Raw genomic sequence first — 26,268 nt, 5'->3', positions numbered from 1 at the left:
ATCCCAAATAAAACGCGACTATAGCATAACAGCTTATGTTACAAAGTTTTGATCCGCAGACATTGTTATAACTTTTAGGCTTTCTAGACTAGACCAACATACAATTTGTTCGCAAACTTTTTACCTCATCTAGAACCCTTTAAAGATATATGAACTGGTAAATCATTCTTCTCCCTCCTTCAACTTTCTTAGTACGCCTATAACTCCATATATTCATTTAAACAACATAACAAGAAGAAAAAAATCTATATATTAAAAAATGACTGTTATCTTTTCTCTTTTTTTGTAAAAAAATTCACAAGGCAGCTAGAGATGTATGTATAAGTGTATTTTTGCTATGAATTATATGTATCTAATTGCTCAATAAGTGCAGTGCATCTTCAACCCTCGAGGTGGCACTGTTTGATACACAATGATTGTTTTTTGTTTTGGCGTTTTTTCTCTTTTCTTCTATGGGCACCAGAGGGCTTCGGCCTTTTGACAAAGTTATAATTTATTAGCAAGCAATAAATGTCTCTAGCATTTGCTTATTCCGCCTATGCCACGGGTCAGCCCTGGTAGTAGCGGTAATTTATTGTACTTAACAATACATTGCACAAATATTTAGAGTTTCAAAAGTTAATGCCTTTTCAAACTAACACATACCAAGCAACACTGAAAACATTACATTTTATTATTTTGCATTTAATTATCAGAAGAGTATGCGTGCATTTTTGTTTTTGTGTTATACTTGAGGTCTCTTCCCCTTTAAGCTATATTTCCAGTATAATATCATTTTAGATATCCAGTCTGAACCAGATAATGAAACAGAGCAGAGCCTGAGACAGCCACTTTACTTTAGAAATGATGTGTCTGACCTTTTTTGTTTGAATGTCAATGGACAGAGACAGGCAGAACAACCATTATCTGCACTGTTTATTCTTTGTTTTTAACCCAGAACAATAAACCCTGGTTGTTTCGCACTGAAGTGACAGAACTTTAGCAAATGAAAAAATAAATCACAATGTTTTATTGTCTTTATGAATACACAGGCACCAAATGTACAGTATTGTTACATTATATAAACCTATTTTGTTATTTCTTACATGCTTCTCTACATATGTCTGTGTTAGAAATATCTTGGAAACCTATTGCAACTGAAAACTGTACATTCAGAAAGTACCAAAAAATGACAGGGCCTGACTTTTGCCAAATGAAACAATTAGATATCAGTTAACACTGAAAATGAATTCATGCACTTCTGCATTCTCTATTATGAGTACAATATTACTACAAAAGAAATAAAAAATTACCTTTTGTCCTTTTAATCGTCTGGTAATTTTCTCAAACATTTGAAAGATCGGTCTGCACTGCATATTATTATTATTGTCATTAATGTGAAACTAATGTGAAATTGTTGTGCAATTGCCCTCTACTGACTTCATATTAAAAATAATTAATTAAAATTGCCTTGAACATAAGCAGAAGGCTTTATAAGACATCTTGGCACAAACTGAGGCAATAAACACATTTAAGCAGTGATTTTTCTGTTAAAGACTTTTAGGAAATGCTTCCGGATTTCGTGGCTGTTCAGTCCATAAACAATTGGATTCAAAACAGGAGACACCATAAAAATGAGCATCCCCATAATTTTCTGCAGATTTGCATTAACATTTGAGAACCTGTGGGACAGGACGTAGAAAATCACAACAATTTCAAATATGATGAAAATGACCAGCTGGGCGACGCAGGTGTTGATGGCCTTGCTCTTTGCATCAGACCTACTTGTGACCAAGCAGGTAATCAAAATCTTCACATAGGAAAATACCTGAAAGGAAATACTAATAATCTGCATTACGGCCGTTGTAAATAAGCCGAAAACGTTGTTAACTATAGTATTACCACAGGCCAGCTTAACAAGAGAAGGATTATCACAAAACAAACTCACAATATGGGATCTACACCTTGAATGCATTCCCTGCATGGAAAACTGAGTACCAATGAATAAAAAGTCAACCCCCCACACAAGAGCCACAATCATCATTACAACTCTGGGTGTCATTAGAGCATTATATCGCAGAGGCATACAAATGGCAACATAGCGATCAAAAGCCATGGCAGACAGGATGAACATCACACCACCCCCGTACATGTGCAGCAGAAAACCCTGGAGCACGCAGAGAGGATAGTATGTGTAATTGGTTTCCGTCACAATGTCATAGAGAACCTTGGGAAGCATGGAAGTGATTCCCACAAAATCATTCAAAGGAAGGCTGAACAAAATGAAGTAAACTGGCTTGTGGAGACTCTGTGTCAGAATAATGAGGAGCATCAGGATCAGATTACAAACAGCACCAAACACGTAAATGAAGATGCCAAAGACAAATATGGGATATTTTGCTCCTGGAGGGACGGAAAATGGATCCAGGGTCAGCTCAAAACTGACTACAATGGATAAGTTCTCCATTATGACCCTGTGAAACCTATGGAAACGGAAACGTTAATTCCAAACACCCAAAAATGTCTTTTTATAATATAATTTGACAGACAACACAGTTGATGTCTCTTACCTACATGCAGTAGAAGTCAGACATGAAGGACAGTGAAATACATTACTCTTATATAGACAACCATATTTCTGACATCACCCACTTCGAAAGCCCTCAAGACAAGAATATCTGTGGGAAATCAATCATGAAACTTACAGGTGAAGAGTAGTAGGAGACATAAGCGCCACAACAATCTGAGAAATTAAACTAAATCTTTGTGGATATTAGCCATGTTTGTACAAGTTTTCTGAAATGATTTATGCTGATCAGGGCAGCATTTTCAAGAAGAATCATAGGCATGAAAGTAGATCATAGAAACCATTGTCACCAACCATTGTCTCTATCAACTGGAAAATACAGCTCAGATCGGATCAGTTTTTAATTATCAATTTCGAAGAATCTCAAACATGGTTTGATGTCGTGTTTTAGACGCATGTCAAAAAGAACATTATTATGTTAAACTAGTGATACTTTATTGATACTTATGGCTTATGTTGATTAGATTTGAATTAGGCCTATATAACAGACATGAGGAACAGTTCTATTAGCAGAATATTGTTATTTTTTATGCCATCTGTTTTTCCATGAAGAACCATTAACATCCATGAAAAAGTTGGTTCTTTGGATTATTTAAATGTTCTTTACACTACGTAAAGGAACTGTTCACTGGAAGGTTCTTTGGGGAAGCAGTTGTCCTTTTTAAGAGTGCAGGTTGGACTCCAGTCCAACTCCAAGTCAGTCTTAATGTCCTGAGTGTGTGCATTTCGCTTCATCTTTGGATAGTTATGGAAATTTAATATGGCATCGAAAATATATGTGATTCTAGCCAAACTTCAAATAAGATGTTTTGATTGTTTTAGAGGTCATCGCTTCAAATCTAATCTAATCACGTCTCATCCCCAAAACTGCCTACAGTTATCTCGATTTTTGGTGTGTTATTAAGAAAGAAATAGTTTGAGCCCAGTCTCGTGAAAATAAATAGAACACCAAATAAAAACAAAAACTTGTGTATTTAGAAACATGTATATATAATACACAGTTTTTGCATGAATACAGTTTTTGCATGCATATGATACGTATCTACCCCACACCTTAATCCTACCCATCACATAGCACACTCACAGCAAAGTCCATTTTTGCATAACAATACCACAAGTGTTGAGATTACCAATCTCTACTATTGGCTGCTATTGATTTTGTATTCAAACATATATAAGTCAATTTTGGCTAATTTTATCTGGAAAAAGAAAACTTGCTAATAATTTGGCACACCTGAATATAAGCAGTATTATGAGCAGTATTTCATTGTATATCCTTATATACGATTATTTTGAAAATCAGTAGTTATATTTATGTGGTTTATGATTAATTCTTGGAAAAAAAACAGAATTTCAACTTTCAACCTAATAATTCGGCACACAGTGTATGCTATCTACTTTAACACAGTCAGATCATTTAATTTTAGGGTACTGTAAATATAAATAATTTTAAACACTATTTCAAATATATTTGCTAGGCCATTAAATATTTTTTTGTTTGTTTGGTTATTTTTACAAACGCTAGACCATTTCATCACCTTGTGATGTCTGATTGATGCAACCTGTGGGAGAGTCTATTAATGGCCTCTAGTTTTGTTTTGTCACGTATAATAAACCCTTTGATAATAAACCTCTTGTGCTTCACGAAAATTTACCAGTTATCCAACGCCTTAACTACAAACACTGTTGCTAATAAAACCTTGGGGGTTTATGCCTCACCGCCTATACATTTTTCAATCACAACCAAAACATTTTAAACTGAGACATTCTTACTTAAGTAAGAGGTTTTTTAACAGTTTTGCTTTTATTAATGCATCAATTAATTTCAATAATGAACATAAGACATATCAGTGCCCGACCTCTGACCTCAGTTAACAATTTATTTTAATGAGAATGCAGAGCATGAACTCGGTTACTTATCAATTAATTCTGTGTCATTAACCCCGTTTTACTACACATTGCGGCCATCTCCTTTATATAACGGTCTGATTCTATTAATATATTTCTTAGTACATTAGCATAGAGCTCCCCGACCTTGATTTGGGAGTGTCAAATTAGTTAGATGCATAAAATGTGTCAAACACAGGTCTAGAAATACAGAATTATGTCAATGTACCATGAAAACACTGACCCTACTGGGACTAAAGACCAGAGAGGAAACGTATTAATTAAGTCTTTGAAACATTGGTCAAGGGAAAGCTGCAGAGAGTTGATTAAGACTGTAGAGACCAAAGGCCTGAATTGAGTAAGTGAATTAAGTCTCAGGTCACTTTAATGTTGTAGAGTTGCTGGTAGAGTCAGTAACTACACTTACACATCCGAGCCCAAAAAAAGCATCTTTTTACTTTGATAACGATTAAAAATAGTCATGTACTTTGAAAAAAATGCTTTTGGAGTGGCTTCTTAGTTACAGTGTACAACAAACTCTTTTTCCTTTCTGCTGCAGGGAGACATACAGAGTCACACGACTGACTCAAAAGATGTTAGTGATTATGAAGTAAAGCATTCAAGACCTTTACCAGGCCACATCTGCAACCGAGTTGAACAGGAACGCAAACAAATTGCCCTGTCGAAGTACATTAGACATCTGTGAGTTTAACTGTTTCTCAGTATAAAACCATGTGCGTTTATGCAATGAGTGCTGCATGTAGGCATGTCTTACTTTATGAATTTTCTGAAGAAAGAAAAAAAATAATGGATTGTAGGGATTTTCGTTTACATGAGTTCATGCTGTGATTTTCTATTGCTGTATTTCCAGTAGGCCTCTTGAGTATATTAGAGTTCAGGGAACACAATAATTGGCCCTCTTGGATTTCTTGGCCTGCACTGTTTTGTTGTCACTGTATCTGTTTGCAGCAAGATTATTGCCATAACTGCTCTGTATGACTGTATGGCATTTCTAATAGATAAACAATCGTAATGTAAAAACAAAAGTATTAAAATATAATCTCATTACATAATAAAAAAGCAACAGTACTGTGTAACATTTCAAATGTTCAGTACGACAGTCATACTCGAGGGTAAATCATAAAATATAAAAAGGTACTTTGGATTGTACTTCAGTTCATCATTTGTAGATGATTTGTAGCCATATGTCTAATTTTCAGCCACCTTTTTTCAACAAAACATAGGCCTATTTATTTCAGATTATTATTTTGACAAAATATTTTGCTTATTAAAATATATATATCTATATATATATATATATATATATATATATATATATATATGCAAAACCTTTTGAAATGTAATATTATTATGGAATGTAATATCTTGCACTGACTAATATTCAACAATAATGAGGTAAGTTAATTATCTCATTCTTCAGCGTCCTCTAGCGGCAGTAGTTTGCTATTACAAGTTGGTTTTTGGCCCAGCTACTGGTGATTGTTTTGGGTTAACTCTTTTTATTGCCTGTTAATATAAATTTCATGAGGTTTATAATTTTTTTGCTTGTTTGTTTGATTGTTTTGGTTATGCTTTTTTAGTGATTAACTTGTACTGACACTACAGTAACATCATGTTTGGTGGTTAACGGTCATACAATTCATGAAGAGCTTGCGTCTATAAAGAATTTAGCAGAAATCGGTATGTGCTTTTCTATATGCCAGTTCCAATGCCTATCGCCCGTGTTGTCGCTACCTCAGGCCTGCAACTTTAAGAAACAGGTAATGGCCACTTTGTAACCTGATCGACTCTTGAATAAATGATGGAGCAGTATCTGGGTTCACTATTGCCACGGTTGTTGCTGTTTGCATTTCCAAGGACAGAGACCAGCTGAACAGAGATAATCGAGCTGAAACACGTTTAAACAGCATCCTGCTATTAATAACCCTAAGGATGAATCCTGAGTAGTAAGTAGTTTTGGCTCTCGAGATTGCTTGTCTATGTTATTGTGATGCTAGCTTTTTAGTTTACAGTACATTGCGTTGCTAACAGTTGACTGACTTTCAATGAATAAGTTGCAATGAATGGAGGAGGCCTCTAATTTGTGCAATTAATATTAGTATTATCAGTTTGCACCAAAATAATAGGTAAATAAAAATTCTACTTGAATTGGGCATAAATGTCAGTACAGAAGCACGCTAGTAAAATTATTAATGTTTTTCTTTTCTTAGTGACTACCTGTTCAAGCTGCTGCTGATTGGGGACTCTGGTGTAGGAAAGTCATGTTTACTTCTTCGGTTCGCTGTAAGCTGAATATTTTACCCATACTTTTCTGTTTAGAGTAGTTGACCCAAAAGTGTCAATTCTTTCTATTATTTAATCACTATCATGATGTCTCAAATCTACGTGCCAGTTGTTTTTATCAATGTAAAACAAAATAGATTTTTTTTTAAAGAATGTTATGGAAGAAACGAGTTAATAATTCTGTTGATGGCACACAATTATTCTAACAGGACGACACCTACACAGAGAGCTACATCAGCACTATTGGAGTAGATTTTAAAATCAGAACTATCGAAATGGAGGGCAAGACTGTTAAACTGCAGATTGTGAGTATATATATATATATACATATATATTACAGATATTTATATACATTCATATTCTGACTAGCTGGTTTGTGTCAGGTTTTGGCATTTCATATCATTATAGGATCTGTTTTAAACAAAAGACATTTAAAATCTTTTTTTTTTTTTTTTTTTTGTAAAGTGACTGAAACTGATAATTTGCTGGTTAACTGACTAACCACTCAAATAATTGTTGCCAAAAAACACCCTAAATACTTGGGAGGAAGAATGACATACTCAACTTTTTTAGTCTTTTTGCATAAAACATATATCATTTGCTTTTTTGTGACATTTTTACGTTTCTCTGTCCTGAAGTGGGATACAGCAGGACAAGAGCGGTTTCGAACAATAACATCTAGCTATTATCGAGGGGCACATGGGATTATAATTGTCTATGATGTCACAGAGCAGGTGATACTTTTAATCATTACAAAAAATGTTATAACGTTCTGGTTATAGAGAATGTTTAATGAAGTGCTTTGCCGTCTTTCAGGAGTCTTTCAACAATGTGAAGCAATGGTTAGAAGAAATTGATCGCTACGCCTGTGAAAACGTCTCCAAGTTGCTAGTGGGTAATAAGAGTGACCTTGCCTCAAAAAAGGTCGTAGATTTTACCACAGCAAAGGTAAGCCTACCAAACCTAAGTCTGTTCAGAAATGGCAGATATAAGCAAATATTTTCACTTTAATTTGCACCGTTTGCAGGAATTTGCTGAGTCACTCAAAATCCCATTCCTTGAGACAAGTGCCAAGAACGCAAACAACGTAGAGAAGGCATTTTTAACAATGGCCTCTGAAATCCAGAAGAGGATTGGGACGGACAGCGTTCAGAATGAAGCTGTTAAAATGGGATCCAAAATAAACAGTGCCCCCTTGTGGCCTGGTGGAGAGAAGTCAGTGGCTGAGGAGGTCAGCTCTTGTTGTTAATAATAGAAAGGGTAAGATAAATTAATATTTTGTGTTTAGCTTTTTTTCCTTTTTTTATTTTTCATTTATTTTATGTTTCCACGTTCTAATGAGCTAATGAAGGTGTTACTTGCCTTTTCTGTAAATCATTTTCTGATCAAGTGTGCATTGTTCTATGTTAAGTGCTTTTTTCTCTTTTTGGTGATGGACAAAACCTATTAGCATACACAACAGTTTAAAAGTTAGGGGTTGCTCAATTTTTTTTTTTTTTTTATGTTTTTGAAAGAAGTCTCTTCTGCAATTGTTTGATCATAAATACAGTAAAACTGTAATACTGTGAAATATTATTACAATTAAAAAAATATATTTTCTATTTTAATACATTTAAAATGTCATTTATTTCTGTGATAGGAAAAATTGAATTTTCAGCATCCATTGCTCCAGTATTCATCTTTACATGATCCCTCGGAAATCCATTTACTAAACCATTTCCTATCAAAGTTGAAAACAGTTGCTTAATAATATATTGTGTAATTTTCTTATATATATATGTGTGCTATTTTTAAAAGAAACAATACAATGAAATCTAAGAGAAATTCAGATTCTGAGTATCAAGCAATCTCTCACTGTGCACCGCATCCGAATCTAAATAAACACTCAGATCAACCTAACGTGCAAGTATTACATGCTCAGTGTCATTATATCATGGATGTCATTAACAAACAGTCAAGTAATAATACAATTAAGGAGATGTAATATACATAATGTGATTATCATATTCGGACATTTAGATGAATATATAATATTCATTTTTATGACATTTCAAAATTTTTGAAAGGTGTGCAGCCTGATTTGTAATAAAAGCTCTAAAAAGGTTCTAAAAAGTTTCTAAAAGCTCGAAAACATTTCGGGTCAAGCTTTGCAAGCATTCGAATCCAACACGAAATTACATTACAACACGACAACAATTCAACTCAAAACAAGCTTAGCTGACAAGATCAAGAAGGCCTGTTTCACATTCCATGTGAGCTTACATTTAGTGAGTTACTAGAATGTAAGAGAAAGACTAATAAAAAGCGAGAGTTTCCACACTGCAAAAACAAATGTTAATGCGATGTTAATGCAACTAAAACTACTAAAATATTTTAGTTGGCTCAACAAAAGAAATTAGGCAGAAGCTGAAACCACTTTCGTCTTTTTACTGTGCAGTATGTTTTACAAGCAACCCTAAAACACAATGCAATGCGTAATTTAAAATACAAGTGAAACACCTAAAATTCCCTCAAATTAACACAGTACACTGGGCCAAATTTTTACAGAGTTTCTTACATTAAGTAAGCTTACATTAAGTATTTCCTTTAAAATCTAATGTCTTATTTTAGACAAACATGTTGTTTTTATGCAATTTATATAATGTGCATTGCTATAATTCTGAAGCTTCTATTTCAAAAGATTACGTTTTCACGATTTCAGCGTGTAGTGATCTAAATGTTGACTTTCAGTGCTCCTTCTTGGACGCAGAAGAGCAGCCGCATGCATTGTGAAAGCATGTTAATATGTTCAGGATGTGTGAAACAGGCCTCAAACTGAAACTTACAATGAGCTTATGTAACAAAACAGAGCTTATGTGAGAAAATAAAAACCTTCAAAACACATTACAACCAGGACTTTTTGCCCGTAAATCTAGCCATGTTGGCCAATTTCAGCCTTATGCGTTCCCTCTCTTCGGGGTTCCTCTTTGAGGTGCATTCAAGAGTAGAGTCCGTCTCGAAAGAGATGGCTGGGCCGTGTGAAAGCAAAGCCGTCGCCGTCTTTTCTTCACACAAGGTGGTTGTGGGGGACTGCAGGACGAGCCTGCTTCGCATTGAGTGTCTGAGGCGTAGCAGCAAAGGGTTGCGTTGAGAATAAAGCTCCCTCTCTGGCTTGATGCACAGGAAGCAGGCAGCACACAACATGCGGAAAATGAGAATCCATCCGAGGTAGTGAAGCTCCACAATGTTCAGGAGAAAACAACCAAGGCTAATGCTAAACATAAAATTAAGGAAAATGGTCTTTTCGGTGGCTCGCGACACAAAACAATCAGTCCGTGTCGGACAAGGGTACGTTTCGCATCTAAACAAATGAGGCACCTCAAATCCAAACAGGTAGTACTGACCGACAAGAAACGTGATCTCTAGGATGGCGCGGATCAAGACGTGAACAATATAGATGAGGAGAACCTGACTGGAGAGTGTGGTCGGATCCTTGCTGACCTCCCCGAAATCATCCTGGAGGAGACTTTGCTCCACGCTTTCCTCATCCTGACCACTCCATTCTTCTCCCTGGTGTCCATATCCCAGTCTGACGCCGTCCCCTTCCAGCTGCCCAGAATAGTCTCCCACGGGGTGCTTGGCCTCTGCCTGGACCCTCTCTGTCTCCAGCTTATCGTCTTTGGTGATTTTGTGCAGCACGTAGATGATGTAGAAGATGGAAGGAGTCGAGACCAGCACAATCTGGAAGACCCAGAAGCGCAAATGTGAGACGGGGGCGAAAGTGTCGTAGCAGACATTGTTGCAGCCTGGCTGTAGCGTGTTGCAGGTGAACTTGGACTGCTCGTCGCTGTACACGGCGTCTCCAACAAGGGTCACCAGCAGGATGCGAAAGATCAGAAGCACCGTCAGCCAGATCTTACCGATGACCGTCGAATGATTCTGAACCTCTGCAAGAAAGCGGCCCAGAATTGACCAGTCCCCCATTGTTTAGTCTGGGGAAAACAAGAAAAAAGTGTAACGGCAGAGATTTTCTGTTATTTCTTGAAACAATAGTATTAGCACAAAAAAAAAACAAGATGCAGAGGAGTGTATTTCTTCGTCTGAACAGATTTGGGGAAATTTTATATCACTACTTCATCGTTACATAAGTTGCTAACTAACGAATCCTCTTCAGCGAATGTGTGCCCCTAGAATAAGATTTCAGAGTTTATAAAAACAATATAATCTGTAACATATATTCACAAATATTTTGTAAAGTGAAAAAAGATTTGTAAGCCAAATCCACTTTTCTCCAAATCCGTCCCGGTGAAGAAACTCAACTAAATCTTAAATGACCTAAGGCTATAACTTTAAGCAAATTTTTATTTTTGTGTGAACTCTTCCTATAAGATCATTAAATAATCTACTCCTTAGGCAAATTAAAAACAATATTTCAGAACATTTACATTTCTGGTGAAAATATGTTGATTTGTGTTTAAGTTCTTGATGTTTTAAACGTATTTAAGGTTCATTTAATTGCTTATTATCATCTACACTAAAGTGAATTTAGTTACATCTGGACACATTTAGGTTACTACAGTCATTATTTAATTTGGTAGGACAAAAAAATAGCTCACTCATGTAATTAAATTGTACAATCTCATGACGTTGATTAATATAAAAACAGAGAAGAAAAAAACTTACCTCTGGATAATTTGTCTGCAAAAATGACAAAATATGCAAAGAATAAAATTTGCATGGCTACATTTGAAAAATGGTCTGTTTGTCACCAGGAAAAGACCTCAGTGTGTAAGCTGGGGGGAAACAGGCTGACCACAGGCATCTATCCAAACCCTCATTGTACTGTATTCAGACAAAGAGTCCCAATGTCACAAAGATTTAAAAATACAATGGGATGCAACATCTCTGAATGTCCCTGAACAGTCAAACTAGAACCTGCTGGAATGGAGAAACAATGCTAATTCATGAGAGATTTTGACCTATACCTGCTCTGAGAGCGCAAAAGCTAATACATTTTTTCTGCACGATAAATAGTTAAACGCAAAACGAAAACAAACAATATTTTACACTCATCTTTTTCGTGATTAATTATTGTCAAGTAACTCGGGCTTCCTAATGTTGAAATGTATTATAAAAACACAACGCAATATATACAAAAGTCTTTTAGTGTAATAATAATTCAATAATGAACGTCTTAATTAAAGCTTTTGGGAAAAAATTAATTCAGTAAGATTTTTTTTAAGCGTTGATAACTTTAAAGTTGCAGTTTATGTGTTGTGCTAAAGAATGAAAAAATAAACAAACAAACGAAAAGCCAGACAGATGCGTTTTACAGATACCATTTTGCACATTGTCAGTGTTTCCACTATAGTCTACCTCACCATCTGCCCTGAAACATAATATCCAGAGTAAAACATAATTTGCACCGCCTCGACATCTGTCTTAGTTACTCCATATACATAATCTTAATATTTTGCATTTGGCAGTCTCATTTAATGCACATCAATACTGGATGTCTGTTTACTTCATGATTTGTTCTACTTGTGTATCTCTGTTTGTACGTTTAGTTTTTCTTATATTTTTCTCTCTCACACAAACACATAGGCCTTTTTGTGTATGCGTGTAATATTTATTATATTTTATAGGCCTGCGTATTTGCCGATTATAAATATGTTGCCTTAGTTAATGCACCAGCTTAAAACACCAGCCAACAAACAAACAAATAAATACGACTTTTTTAAAATAAACATATTCTATTTTCAGTATTTTTTTCTTTCCTCTAATTTAGTTGTTTGTGCAGTAGCCTATCAAAAAATGTGCATATTCATTCAACAAATCTTCTGGTCACTACTGACATTCAGTTTCGATTTGCCGCGTTAAAAGTCGTTTTTATGGTATAACGCGTACATTTTTGATTGAAAATAAAAAGTATCATTGCTGTAAAGTGCGTCTGTGAGTGCAGCGCTGTGATGGAGTGAGCTGGCAGAATCTCAGCGGCAGCAGCAGCGCGTATATCAGATGAAATGGTTTGGCCCTCGGGGTTACAGGAAGTTGTAGCAGCTGCCATGTTTAGCTGCTTTGTTGTAGATTTCTTGTAGGTTTCCTGCAGATTTTTTTAAGTGTTGCAATGGAGCCGAGCTGGAGTTCATTTTTATTTCAGGTAAGCCAGCCGTTCGAAATAAATCCCAACCGCGCGGGAAAAATAGAAAATCGATCGGGACTCTTAAAAACAGCGCGAAGCGGGGGGATTTGAGCTTTAAAAGCGGGATTTTAAGGCAGTAAAAACAATGGCAGCTAAGCTAGCTCACATTAGCCGCTAATGCTGCATCTCTCCCAGACTTCCAGCTGTGAACTGTGAGGGAGACGTACAAGGGATTTCTTTCCCTCTTTTTAATCTTCTCCTTATCATTCGCACTCCTTTTACGTGATTTTTGCCTTTTTTTATCTTAAGTTAAACACTTTTAGCTGACAGCTTATTCCTTAGTTTTGTGTACTCATTGATTTTGTTGTGACACAATTTGGATGTTTTGACCAGACGCAACGTCTATGTCTGCGTATGAAACGTTAATAATCGATGCGATGTTTGTGTGCGTTTCTGGCGCAGTTTTTTAATACTTCATTTTTCTTTCCCAATCGATCTCCACCTTTTATTTGTGTTGCGTTTGTTTTTTATTTGTTAATAACGCAGCTCCCTACTTTTATTGGAGGGAACATGGTGATAATGGCTGTGTTTCAAGATTTACTTAGCTGCTTAACGTTACCTAGACATCCCAATCGAACAAAACGTGCATGTGATAAAAGCAAAATACTGTAGATGTTCTCTAACGTAGAGCACTACTACGATACCCCAGAGTTAACTATTATTGCAGCCAAAGTCTCCCAGAACGTTTGTTACTTCAGTTAGAAAGTACCCAGTAAATTTAGACTTTTTTTTTTTAACCTGTGCCTTAAAAATGTGTTTAGCGGTTTAACTTCGCTGTATGGTCAGCCCATGCTCATGCCGTTGATGTACATTAAGCTTGTGCATGTAATGATTGATGTTATTAGAGCATGCATTGCATTGGTATGCGAGGTGCAGATTTTGCACTGATGCATGAGAAATCTGTGCACGTTTGCACCGAAATGCGAATGCTTATGTTATTGACAGCTCTTTTGACCATTGGTCTTATATGACCTTATACTTGAAACTTAACCGGTAACAAATATAGTTTACTCAAATAGTTACTATAGTTTAGTTACTACAAATTCCTGTGATGTCCTGTTTAGATTCCTAATTTGCTTAATGATTCAATGCCCTTTTAAATCATTCCCTTTTTTTCTTTTACAATGATCATGATGATTTTTTTTGTCTTGTAATTGATGTGTGAAAACTTTTTTTTTTAACACTTTTTTTCCCTGATACAAATGATCAGACTATGTTTATGCAAAGTTGTTTTTTGCAGTTTAAGAGGCCTAATTATTTTTTTTATTTTCTTTTTTTTAGAACCAGTACATTAAATGGGTATGTTACTTTACATATATTGTTTCCTGTTAGAATTACTATGTGCTATTCTTTAGAGAATTATGTAATTTACCATTGAAACCATTAGTACCATTAGTAACATGTATCCATTTGGCAGATGCTTTTATACAAAGCCGTTTATGTTCTTTTTTTTTTAAATCAGTTCTTGCTTTCCTTGGGAATCGAACTCAAGAACATGGTGTTGCCAGCACTATGCTCCACTGTTTGAGCTACAGGAAAGGTACTAGAAAAGTATAAAATCAACGATTAAATGTAGTCAAGATATGTATGTTAAGTTCTTAGTATTAGGAGTATAAGAAAGCAGTGACGCAAAGCTTTTTTTTTTTTTTTTTATTAACTTTTCTCTTGGGAGAGAAAACATTTGAAGCCCTGCACAGCTCTAGGCTTTGTTCCAGAAAAGTTTCCCAAAATGCATTTGCTGGGAATTTAAGCAGACAATGTCCAAAACGTCGTTGTGAGTTAACGGTAGGAAGGCTTGTAACTTGTGCTCCATCATCATCAACATCATCTTAACACTTATTTTTAATTGGACACACACTGGAACAATTTTGCAATCAACTCCAACATCAGATTTAGCCTTTTCTGTGAGCACAGATTCACCGCCTGAAACTTTCTTGACCACATTATGCATGTTTGTCTACTGAATGATCCTTAGAAGTTTCTTCACGCTACCATTCATAAACCTATTTTGGTTCTGTGCAAGCTACCTCAAATGCTGGTCTAGATATTGTCAGTAACGATCAGTACTGACCAATTAAGACACACACAACACGCTATTCGTTTCTTAAAATATTCCCCAAAGTATAACTCCCTAATATGGCTCTGGCTATGAAATCTTTACACCGTAATGAACTTGCATCCAGAACAACAGTGGTTTATTAAAACCGGTGTAAAAAAAAAGTGCTTAATTTTTTTTCTGCCTGATTCCATCCATGTGATGAAGCATCTAATGAGACGACAGTCTAGCGCGTCACTCCTCATTGTTCTGCAGGCGTCGGAGGTTATTCATGAGCGAGGCATTGTCCGGCTCCCAACAGGCATCTCCTAATCCGTCTGCAGCAAACAAGAATCTGATTCACTGGCTTCTGTCTTTGGAGTAAAGGAGCTCTGCTTGCTCTTGTTCTTGCCTTTGGTTTTCTGACAGATTACACGAACAGATATGTTGGTTTTAATGCCGCAGATGTTTAATTTTGGTATTATTATTAAGCAGTTTTTTCTATTTCACCAACAGGAACGGCTGTAATAGGCTTAAAAAGATTTAACCGTGCTTCTGCTGTCTTCACCGATCACGGTTAAACTTTTGAAGCTTGTGTCAGTTTTGTATCCTATTGTGAATCCCAGCTCTGTTCTCCATGCAATGCAGAATGACACACATACTAATACGTCTTTCAAATATATAAGCTCACAATAGCAGCGTATTTTAAATGCAGTAAGTGTGCTTCAGATTTCATTTTGCGTTTAGTCACGCTTGTCAGATTTAGATCTGCGTTTTAAAAGTGCCTACAGTTTTTGCATTTTTATGTATACTGCTCAACCTCCATATTATTTCTGTCGGGGTGACCTCAGCCTTCAATGCAGATTTGTATCAAAATCATCCAAGCAGAGAAGGCCGCTGTCACTCTTTGAATGCTTGATGCTTGGCAAACTTGAAAGCATCCAAATACAAATATACTGATACGACGACTGCTAACCCACATCAGCAAAAAGCGCTGGGTTAACAATGTTCAGAGCTCTCAAAGCAGCTGTTGTCCCATCTAATTGCACCGTTTGTAGAGAGAGGTCACCTAATCAAGCTCACAAAGACCTCCTACAGGGTTTTTAGGTAGAAATGGGAACGGAAACCGTCTGTATAGTTTTATATGTAAGCTGTAATGTGGCACGCCGTCGTCAGAGGCAGGTCCAGCCGGCAGGTCTCTCGTTACTGTAGGCTTTACTATATTTCCTCAGTGGTACAATTGTGTTGGTGAATGCCCACCCCCCACCCCACCAACTGGATGCCGTGACCAATGGGACAATGCAGGCAGCTGCAGAACGGGGAGCCTAATAGTCGTGTAGTCTTTCAGCTGCTCTTGTTTTAGGCCCAGTGTTAAGGGTTTTGCACCCCCTCCTCCCCCAAAACAACGACCCCACCCCTTATGAGCAAGTTATGCTCTACTGACCTCCACTAAATTAGTCCTTCTTCCTGAATTTTAAAAAAAAATTTTTTTTACTTTTGTATTTTGATTTAATTTACTACTTTATATTTTTTAATTTTACTTAGACTATTATTTTGTATTCCAAGACTTGCTGTATTGTGATTTATAAAACCTTATTTATTTCAATTATACTAGGTTTTTCTGTTCTTAGTAATTGCCTGTAATCCAGTTTATTGTCCGTTCTTTGAAGGTGTGATATGTAGGATTGACACCAAGTGGTTGAACTAGGTATAGCAGACCATGCAGGTTGCCAGACTGTCGACACCATCAGGAAAGAACAAATTAATTAAATGTGCTGTGTTTTCCACCAACTGGCAACCCGAGGTTCCAAAACACCATTGGTTAAACTGGCAGTGGGTGCATTTCACAAACCAAAACAAAGTCCTGCTTTCCAGGCCGGAACTCACATTTAAATTGTTCGTTCCTACATTTCCCAGCGTGACGTATATGTCCTGCTTCATCTGTCTAAAGTGGAAGTGAGAAAAAAGTGTTTATTATATTTTAAAAATTTTGTGGGGTTTTTTTTTATTCAAAAATGCATGGATTCGCTACAGGAGTTTTTTTAATTCACCCCCAGAGCCACGCAAGGGACGTTTTATTACGGATACATGCACTTTATTGTGAACTGAACAGTCTTCTGAACTGTTGAGAAAAAAAGCACCCGCTTTGGAGGGGTCAGTAGGGGTGGACAATATGACAAAAACAATTTTTTTTTTTAAATTCTGAAATATCACAATTTTATTGTGATTCTTTGTCATTGACTTTATTTTGCAAGTTGTCTGAGAGGTACAGACAACCTAATTTCCCTTTTTAAAAAACAAAGCCGTTCAAGGTAAAGTATAAAATAAAAAAGAAGGGCAGATATTAAGGCAAAAATAAAAATCATAGTTATTATTTTGTCTTTATCATTAGAATAGATACACGTTACAAATAAACATAATAAAAAATAAAACAGGCTGTGCTTTTTTCAGGTAGATTAGGTGTATTTAACAGTATTGAATTAACAAGTATAAAAAGTGAAACGCTATATAGATTATTTACATTTGTATTGTTATAATCAATGAGGACCAGCTACTGTTTGATTACTTAAAATAACTTATTTATTGTTTAGCACAAGAAAGTTCTTAATACAGGTTTGGGATGTTACAGCATGTAAGTGAGTAAATAATAACAAAATTATTATTTTTGGTTGAACTATCCCTTTAATGACGAGCGGCCGCATGTTTAATACTGTCCCTTTAAGAGCTGCACGGATCTAATATACTGGCGCGCGCGTTTTTCTCTTGATTGTTTGCTTTCACTTTAGACACAAGCAGCTGTGTTTAACGCAGTGTGCTTTTCACAGTATTAGCACACTCAATGCAATACATAACTTAGTTAAGCAATTAAGCGTTATTGACAGGCTTATAGTGCGCGCGCTCCTCAGCACATATGAAATGTTTAACCGTCAAGAGCAAATAATGTACTTTTGTGATTGCGAATAAGTGCATTGAAGAGTTAACATGCGAATGTGTGACGCATTGTACATCATATTCAGACGGAGGCGTTAGAACTACAGATCATAAAATGGCACGATACTACGATTTTTCTCAAAAAAAAGTTATCGTCCCCGATCAAATACCGTCATATCGCAGTTTTAATATTACTCCGATTGAATTCGTCTGAAAGTCATATACATAGGATGCTTCGAAGGTGAGTAAAGCACAGGCTAATTTTTATTTTTGGGTAAACTAACCCTGTAATACTACACTCAAAAAAAATTACAATATTTTGGCCCCTCATGTCATTTTAAACGTATAAGAGATTGTTTTGTGGATCACTACACAAATTTAGAGGAATGTTTACACTGCCTTTTTACAATTGAATTGGATTATGATAATGCTGTGATGATCCAAAACTGAATTACTTGAATGCTTCAATTTGCACTTGATACCAAATTTTTTTCTTTTCTTAAAGCTTTCAAAGTTTTCAGCTCCATTAGTCTTGTGGGCAGTGCACCAACATACAGCGAGCATCTCGAGTTTGATTCCTGGCTTGAGGACCTTTCTCGATCTTCTATCTTACTCCCACTATGCTTAATGCCAGCTCTGATCTGTCCTATCATAATACATTTAAAAAGCGGCAAAAATAAATGTAGAAAGTCATGAACGGATCGTTTTCCCTTCCGCAGTAGCTCTCAAATTCCTTTTGCACTTGCCCATAGCCTATTCAGCAATGTTTAGCAGCATTAACATAAAACCTGACATCTTGATTTGCCATGTTTGAATATGCAAATTATATTTAATAACTTGACCCCATACTTTGACCTTCACTTATAGAAAAGGGCCGTGTGTACATTCTGTTTTCAGACTTGCTCTCTTGACCAGGTCGTCTCACCGTGTGTGTTTTGCAGTCGTTGTTGTGTATGCGTGATGTAAGTTTAGCAGAACGTCCTGAGCCTGTGAGGTCAGTCACATGAGGAACCGCTTTCATTACAGGCTCAGATCATTTTACATGCAGTAGATTTATGTTTGCGGGCTGCCAGGAAGCTAATTCCTTGTGCAATAACACTGAAGTCTCTGATATGATGCACACGTCTGCACATTTGCCGTCTGCATCTAGCCCTGACGTGATCTGAAGATTCCAGTTAGTCACACAGGAATTATGTTTGCCAAGAATTACTTCTCTTTTTTTTTTTTTTTTTAATTCATCTGCTTTTTCTCATCTTGAAGTATGTTGCTCTTTTCTTAAAGACTTTTTGCTTTTTATGGATAGTTTTTGGCTTGGTCTCTTTCATCTGAATGCATCCTAGTATACATTCCTTCTGATTCTCTCTCTCTCTCCCTCACTTTCTGTTCAGCTTTCTCACTCTCTAATATCTCATTAGTCATCGTGCACTTTGCTGAACAGCTGACTGTCCCCCTGCTAGGTCCCAGTCAGGGCTTCTCTTGTTTTCCAAGTTGCACAGATGCCCTGGAAATGAGTCAGTTTCTATTTTTGCTAAACATTTAACACCGTCTCTCAGCTGAGGTCGTGTCTACCTCATACTGGCCAATGGCAACACTGGCCCATAATATCACAGCGAGGCTTTTCACACAGCTTGGGCTGTGTGAGAATCAAAGAGAATGATATGCAGTCAGGTTTTATTAGAGAAGATTTAATTTATCGTTATCGTTTAATATAGAATCTATATTGTCTGCTATTTAGTATTTAAACTAAAGCTCTGTCATCATTTAATGCCTAATTGATTTTTAAAAGTACTACTAATTGAATAATTCTATTACATGTAATGTAGTTACACATTTTATTTTTGTGATGCCTACATGTCCTAAATGTTATTTTATTTGTCTGCGCCATTGTACTCTTTTCTCAGACTCGATCACATGTAGAAATGCAAGCTGCCAGTATGTCTACATTCTATTTCTATTATGATGAGACGTATATAACATATTAACTTTTTATTTTTTTCTTCATTTACTTATTCTGAAGCAGGAGCTAATTTAGTTGCCATAAAAGGAGTTCATAGAACTAAAATTGCTCCTAGTTCCAAACACGCAAGCATCCGAGTATTTCCCCTAATAGTTCTAGGAACTATGAAAAGGTTCCTTCAGTGCGAAGGGGATAATATCAGCCATCTGCCTGCCGGTTATGGGCATCCGCTGTCAAAAAAATACATTTGGTCGACCACTAGTGTTAAATATGCTTTTTGACCATTTTGGTTTGTTTTAAAAGCTTCAAAGAATTGGTAAACATGTTAAGATGTGTTCTCTTTCTATCTCAGCAGGCCAATGAAGCCCTCCACCACCAGCATCAGAACAGCCTGCTGCCGCTGCTCAACTCTGAGCCGCAGGATCAAAAGCCTGTTCTTCCCATCCCGCTCGACCAGAAACCCCCAGTCAGTGCTGCTGACCTCCTCAAAGACAACATGGGAGGTGGGGCGGGTGGAGGGGAGGAGGTGGCGGTGGTGGTCAGGTAGTAATAAAGAAGGAACCCAAGTCAAAGACTCCTTTCATATGCGGCTACTGCAACAAGGCCTTTCGGGACAGTTACCACCTCCGGCGGCATGAGTCCTGTCACACGGGCATTAAGATGGTGTCACGGCCCAAGAAGACAACCACAGCGCCCACCATGGTGCCTCTCATTTCCACTGTGCCACGAGACAACAACGGCAACCCTTCCTACGTCTCCACGGTGGCTGGCATCCTCACCACTGCCACCACCTCTGCGTCTTCAGCCGCGGGCATAATGTCGATCCTGCCTCAGCAGCAGCCGGCCGTGCCCAAGAAACCCCCCAAACCGGTGAAGAAGAACCACGGCTGCGAGATGTGCGGCAAGGCCTTCCGTGACGTCTATCACCTCAACCGCCACAAGCTCTCACACTCGGACGAGAAGCCCTTCGAGTGCCCCATATGTCACCAGCGTTTCAAGAGGAAGGACCGCATGACCTATCATGTACGCTCGCACGACGGCGGCGTGCACAAGCCGTATATCTGCTCCGTTTGTGGGAAAGGCTTCTCTCGGTATGTTTAACAGTTCTAATTGATATATTTTTGTTTGTTTTTTGTAGAATAAACCAATTTGTCTATATTTATATAGATACACTTTATACCATACATAATGTCCCAAAGCAGCTTCACAGTAATATGCTTCTTTAAAAAGCAGACAATCAAAATTCTGCTGTAAAGCATCTGTAAATAAGACAATAGTTTCATTATATGCGATATTTGTCTGCAGGAAAGCATCCATAAGCTTTCATGCCTGCGGTTGGCAGGTGTCAAAAGTTTAAATTCCCCAATCACAGCGTTTCTTTTAAATTAATACATTCTCTGCTCATTGTTTTACTTATTCTTCCCTGTTTGGCAACCATACACTCTTCAAGTACAAAAGATCTGAAAACATGCCAGTTTAGCAATTTCCTTCAGATATCATGCTTTGCTCAAATTAATATGCAGTACAGCCAGCTATGTGCTATAATGTAAAGATGGTGTTCGTTTAATTGAGAAAGTGAATGCATCAGTAAAGTGCTGAAATTCGAATGAAATGCCATTTTAGACATTTCTTTTTACAATAATGATTAATCGCGATTATCAGTCTAACCCTTGTGCGACCCTCGGTTTGGTTTGGAGCCCTAATAATGGTGTCATCGTGCATTTGAGTTCAAGTTTTGCTCTCATCCATGTACAGTGATGTCGTTTTTATAATTGTTTCTCGACAGGCCGGATCATCTTAGCTGTCATGTCAAGCACGTACACTCCACAGAACGACCCTTTAAATGCCAAGTAACGGTAAGCCTGCGCATTGTCCCTCACTCTCAGTTTCATTGGTCTCTCGCTCTCTGTTCACACACTGATTTCCGTTCCGTCACTTCAGGCCTGCACGTCCGCCTTCGCCACCAAAGACCGCCTGCGTTCACACATGATACGGCATGAAGGCAAAGTCACCTGCAACATTTGCGGGAAGATGCTGAGTGCCGCTTACATCACCAGCCACCTCAAGACCCACGGCCAGGCCAGCTTCACCTCCCCCTGTAACAAAGGTGAGTCAGTTCTCTTAACGTTGTCTTCTAGTTTCTCTCGATCCTGCCACATCAATTAGTGCTTTCTGATTGTTCGCCACCTGTGTGGCCAGGACAAAATGAAATTGTCCTTTTTGTTCACTTTTCATAATATTAGGTGCTAAAGGGTATTTTCTCCAACCTGGCTTTTTAAAGTCCACAAATGTCAGCTGTGTACAGTATTGGATATTCAGTTATGTAGATTCAGGCCTAATTTTCATTAATCCCACCAAATTATGTATATTAATAATACTATAATTTAATTTACTAGAAAAATATACTTTCATAAAATGTTACCTTACAAAAATAAACAGTTTACATAGAAAATGTAAGGATTTTCATTTAGAAACATTTAGAAACAAGAAGTTTATTTTACTGATACTTTCACAAGTATTTTTTGTCAATCTAGCTATTAAAAAAAAAATGAATTGTTGCTTACAAATTTGCAAATGTGAAATACATTGCAGTAAACCATTAGTAAAAATTGATATGTAAGATCAATAAATGTAAAATATTCAGTGTCCGTGCAGCTACTAGGCTGAAACTCACACAAACCATTGGCATCTTTAGTAATGAACCCGGCATTTTTTGTCTTGCCCACTGTGTAACCCTAGAAATCACCACAGTGTTTTATTCTCACTTCCTTTTTTTTTTTTTTTTTTTTTTTCCTTTTTTTCCTTTTTCCTTTTCCTATATCTTTTTCCGGTCAGACTCTAACAATGTGTGCAACTCTGCCTCAGTCACACCAGTCACTGCTTCAACCGCGTCCAACACTACGGCCATGAACCGCGGCACCGCCAGCAACCCCGTCACCATCGCCGCCCAGATGAACATCACCACCAACACGGTCAACATCACGTCCCCCGTCAGCCTTCAGCATCCAGTCACCATCACTGCTCCCGTCAACATCGCCTCGGTCAACATCCAAGCTACGGCGCCCATGAACATCGCCCATCCCGTCGCCATCACCTCACCCATGTCAATGAACATCACCGGTCCACTCAACATCGCCATGAGGCCGATGGAAAGCATGCCTTTCCTCTCGCAGGTCCTGCCTTCCAGCCCGCCCTGGTAGAACCCAACGTCCCACCCGCCTTCTCCTAGTAAACCTCATGTCTCCTGTTTTAGTCTTCCTCTCCAGTTGTGAGGGAAAAAAAAGAGCCTGGAGGAATGGCGAGTATAGGAAAATGACAGTCCGCAGCGGCAAGGAATCATGCGGATGTTGGCTGGCACTTTGCGTCTCCTTTGCTCGGCTGAGAGATTGTCTAGAGTTTAGTGACGGACAGAAAAACTAGTTATTGCATGGAGTGGAAGACTGACATGCTGTATGTTTGGTGATTTCACTTTTCTAGTGCCAGAAAATCCTTTGCCAGTCGGCTGTTTGAAGCTGAGCGCTTCATTGTTAGTGTTAACGGTTTAAGGACTTTGGCGAATTTTAACTGTGAGGATTTTATTTTTGTTACGTTAGCTCGCGTATCAGTATTTCATAGTTTTATGCATATTAATGAGTCACGTACAACAAAAGGGACAGTGGCTTCCATTGACGGAAGATGAGAGGATTTTATTTTATTTTTTTTTGGTTTTTTTCGAGACAATACTCTACAAATGAGGAAAATTTAGAGTAAGTTTTTAAAAGGCCTCCTTTCATTGTACGCCTTTTAATCCGTAGCTGTGTTTTTATTATTATTATAATTATTATTCTTTATAGGTAATCTTTGGAGTTGGTCATTCCTGATTGTAGAATAATTAAGTTCTGTTTTCCGTTTCAATAGCTGGGATATTCTTCTGCTTAGTGGGGTTCAACATTAACAGTTACAATCTTGCACTGAACACATATCTCTTTTGGTGATTTATTCTGACGGCAGTATTATTTTAGATCAAATATTTTGAGTGTTCGCATAGATGCCTGGTCACCAAGTGGCCGACTTCAACACTGAAAGGTCCATTTTTATTCTTAAGAGCATTTAGTTTTGTAACCGCGACGTCTCCGCTCTTCCTTTCCAAAGGACGAGGGCTGTTTTTTTTCCCTTAGGACCTTTTGCTCAGGAAAATTTGCTGAGGGTGTCCCAACTTACTCTGCTCCTGTTATGGACCCAATCGCGCACGACGCTTTCTTCCGGACCTGATTTTCTACACAGTTAACACACTAAACGTAGTTCCCTTTATCTGCGAAAACTGAGACACACTTCTGAGGTCAAGGTGCCATACACTCTTCAGCCGTTGATGTGATCGTCCATCACAGGAGCGTAAAAGTTAACCTCTGTTGCTTGTTCGTTTACCCCAGTCACAGTAAAAACCAAAACTGCCTTCAAATTTTCAGGGTTTGTCATATTGTTCGGAGTAACCCTGTTTAAAAAAAATAACAGAATCGGCTTGCGCAGATATCCCCAAACTAATTATTCTCTTCGTTTTTTTTGTTTTCTTTTCCCTGTTGGATATAATAAGCAATATGCCTTTCTCAGTCCTCCTTTTGACCGAGCCGGACAGCTGTCATACCCGTTTTATGTCATGATATGGGGAAAAAAAAAAAAAACGATGCAAGGTATGTAGTCACACTCAGCCCTCTAAAACAGGGTCGTGTGCGCTTGTGTGATGTGAATGAGTCTCAAACAAAGAGTAAAACCAGCTGAATGTGATCGTGTATTAAATGATGATGTCATAGCTACCACCGCCTCGGCGTAAATCGCCGGAAAAAGGTTTAGTTTGCGTTAAATCGCACCCCCAGTGTTTCCCAACCAGTGTTGACCTGGTAGCAAAGCGCTTGTGGTCTTAAGTTAGCGTTACATGGATTTACATGTAGGGATGTGAAAGCGAAAAGCGTTTAACGGCCTGCTTTACGTTTTGTTTGTTTTTAAATGTTGCCTTCGGTAGAGGCGGATTATTGCGACTGAGAACTGGAAATCGAGGAATGTGACTGAAAAAAAAAAAAAAAAACACTACAAAAACAAACAAACGAAAGGGTTTTTAAATTGTGTATGTGATTTTAAATGTTTGTCCTTCCACAATGGCGTCACTTCCGTGCCTGAACTGCATGTCTGAAAATGCCACCGTGAAACGCATCAGTCTTCTCTCAGATAAGACTAGCAGCGCTCGGCGATGGAAACTGCCTGGGCGGCCAACTGCAGTTTAACTGTTTACCAAATGTGTGTGGAGATTTAGAATCTATTTTGCATATGAAATATCAAGTTGCCATGTTTGAGGAATTTGTTATTTTTTTTAATATCCTATAAAGTATTGCTCATGAAGTTACTCCTTATGCATCAGTATGTTTTAAAGAACGTTTAATAGGGGCAAAATCAAGAAAAGACTTGGTGTTTGGTTTTTTTTGGATTGGTGAGTCTGAAACGAGTCCAGTCCTTTCATGTCCTTTTGATTAAATTGGCGAACCCATGTGAAGGCCAATGAATGTATATCTTTGTACAAAAACATTTAGCTCAGAGAACGTGGTAGTTACGATAGAGACATGCAAGGAAAAACACAAGTAAAATAACCTTTTATAAGACTTTTTGTATTAGAACATTAACATTGGTAATTTTGTATATATATGAAGACTAGGCTTCTTTTGGTTAGCAGAAAGGTAAAAACATTCCTACGTTTTTTTTTTTTTTTTTTTTTTTTAAATGTATGTCAAGAATAATTATGTAAACACATTGCGCAATGTTTCATGTGCCTTTTATTTGGGTTGTCTAAATAAAAGAAAACTGTCAAGTATGATTTGCCTCATTCTCTCGGTGCTTTGAGGGGAATTTTGCTTTTGTCGGTTGATCTATTGCAAATAAATGTTGCTCTTTTAGACCTGACAAATGATTTTCAGTTTACTGCATTAATAGTAGCAAGAAATGTTTCTTGAGATTGTAAAAGCATATTAGTTTGATTTCTGAAGGATCGTGTGACACTGAAGACTGGACTTCTTTCCGGTCCTACAAGCTGAAAGATGAAAATGAATATATATATATATATATATATATATATATATATATATATATATATATATATCTGACCATCTGACCATTTGAACAAAAAAATTTTGCATAAATGATCTTTCATGTGTCTCGCATATCTTAAGTGAATGTCATAGGGATTTTAATCTATCCATCAACACTATTTGTGGATTTCACTGTACAAAATGACAAAATATGATTCTCATATAATGTCTGCTCGTGAAATGAGCAAAAATGATGGTGGTGGCGCATAAACTGCATTTTCACTTGCAGTTAATCTAAATCCAGGTTCCATTTTACAAAATGCTGATCAAAATTGTGAAACATTTGCAGTGTTTTTA

The 26,268-nt window shown here is 37.3% G+C and overlaps 4 protein-coding genes across 4 annotated transcripts; 2 read left to right on the top strand and 2 right to left on the bottom strand.

The window, feature by feature from the left end:
• Positions 1–1,510: 1,510 nt before the first annotated feature.
• LOC122358372 (olfactory receptor 8D1-like) lies at positions 1,511–2,446 on the bottom strand. The gene has a single exon (XM_043258166.1). It carries the CDS (start codon positions 2,444–2,446, stop codon positions 1,511–1,513), a length of 936 nt encoding a protein of 311 aa, XP_043114101.1.
• Positions 2,447–6,406: 3,960 nt separating this feature from the next.
• On the top strand, positions 6,407–8,006 carry zgc:171927 (uncharacterized protein LOC100124616 homolog). Its single transcript, XM_043259339.1, has 6 exons — positions 6,407–6,420; positions 6,685–6,757; positions 6,967–7,062; positions 7,396–7,491; positions 7,574–7,705; positions 7,785–8,006. Exons 1-6 carry the CDS (start codon positions 6,407–6,409, stop codon positions 8,004–8,006), a joined length of 633 nt encoding a protein of 210 aa, XP_043115274.1.
• Positions 8,007–9,640: 1,634 nt separating this feature from the next.
• Positions 9,641–10,720, bottom strand: LOC122359144 (gap junction delta-2 protein). Its single transcript, XM_043259338.1, has one exon. It carries the CDS (start codon positions 10,718–10,720, stop codon positions 9,641–9,643), a length of 1,080 nt encoding a protein of 359 aa, XP_043115273.1.
• Positions 10,721–12,708: 1,988 nt separating this feature from the next.
• vezf1b (vascular endothelial zinc finger 1b) lies at positions 12,709–25,697 on the top strand. The gene is given in 7 exon segments (XM_043259337.1): positions 12,709–12,896; positions 14,220–14,237; positions 20,214–20,378; positions 20,381–20,952; positions 21,648–21,717; positions 21,803–21,968; positions 22,697–25,697. Coding segments are annotated over 7 exon segments (1,389 nt in total). The 5' UTR covers positions 12,709–12,863; the 3' UTR covers positions 23,062–25,697.
• Positions 25,698–26,268: the final 571 nt, after the last annotated feature.

The sequence above is a fragment of the Puntigrus tetrazona genome, chromosome 15 (assembly GCF_018831695.1).
Source record: "Puntigrus tetrazona isolate hp1 chromosome 15, ASM1883169v1, whole genome shotgun sequence".
Taxonomy (NCBI): Eukaryota; Metazoa; Chordata; class Actinopteri; order Cypriniformes; family Cyprinidae; genus Puntigrus; species Puntigrus tetrazona.
This window is presented reverse-complemented; position numbering and strand designations above follow the sequence as displayed.

What these genes read in the sequence shown, in the direction of transcription:
- zgc:171927 (XM_043259339.1), top strand. An exon ending in GTTTACTTCTTCGGTTCGCT is followed by an intron (nt 6,758 to 6,966) that starts GTAAGCTGAATA and finishes TTATTCTAACAG; the next exon opens with GACGACACCTACACAGAGAG. An exon ending in TAGATTTTACCACAGCAAAG is followed by an intron (nt 7,706 to 7,784) that starts GTAAGCCTACCA and finishes CACCGTTTGCAG; the next exon opens with GAATTTGCTGAGTCACTCAA.
- LOC122358372 (XM_043258166.1), bottom strand. Translation starts at nt 2,446, where the DNA reads ATGGAGAACTTATCCATTGTAGTCAGTTTTGAGCTGACCCTGGATCCA.
- LOC122359144 (XM_043259338.1), bottom strand. Translation starts at nt 10,720, where the DNA reads ATGGGGGACTGGTCAATTCTGGGCCGCTTTCTTGCAGAGGTTCAGAAT.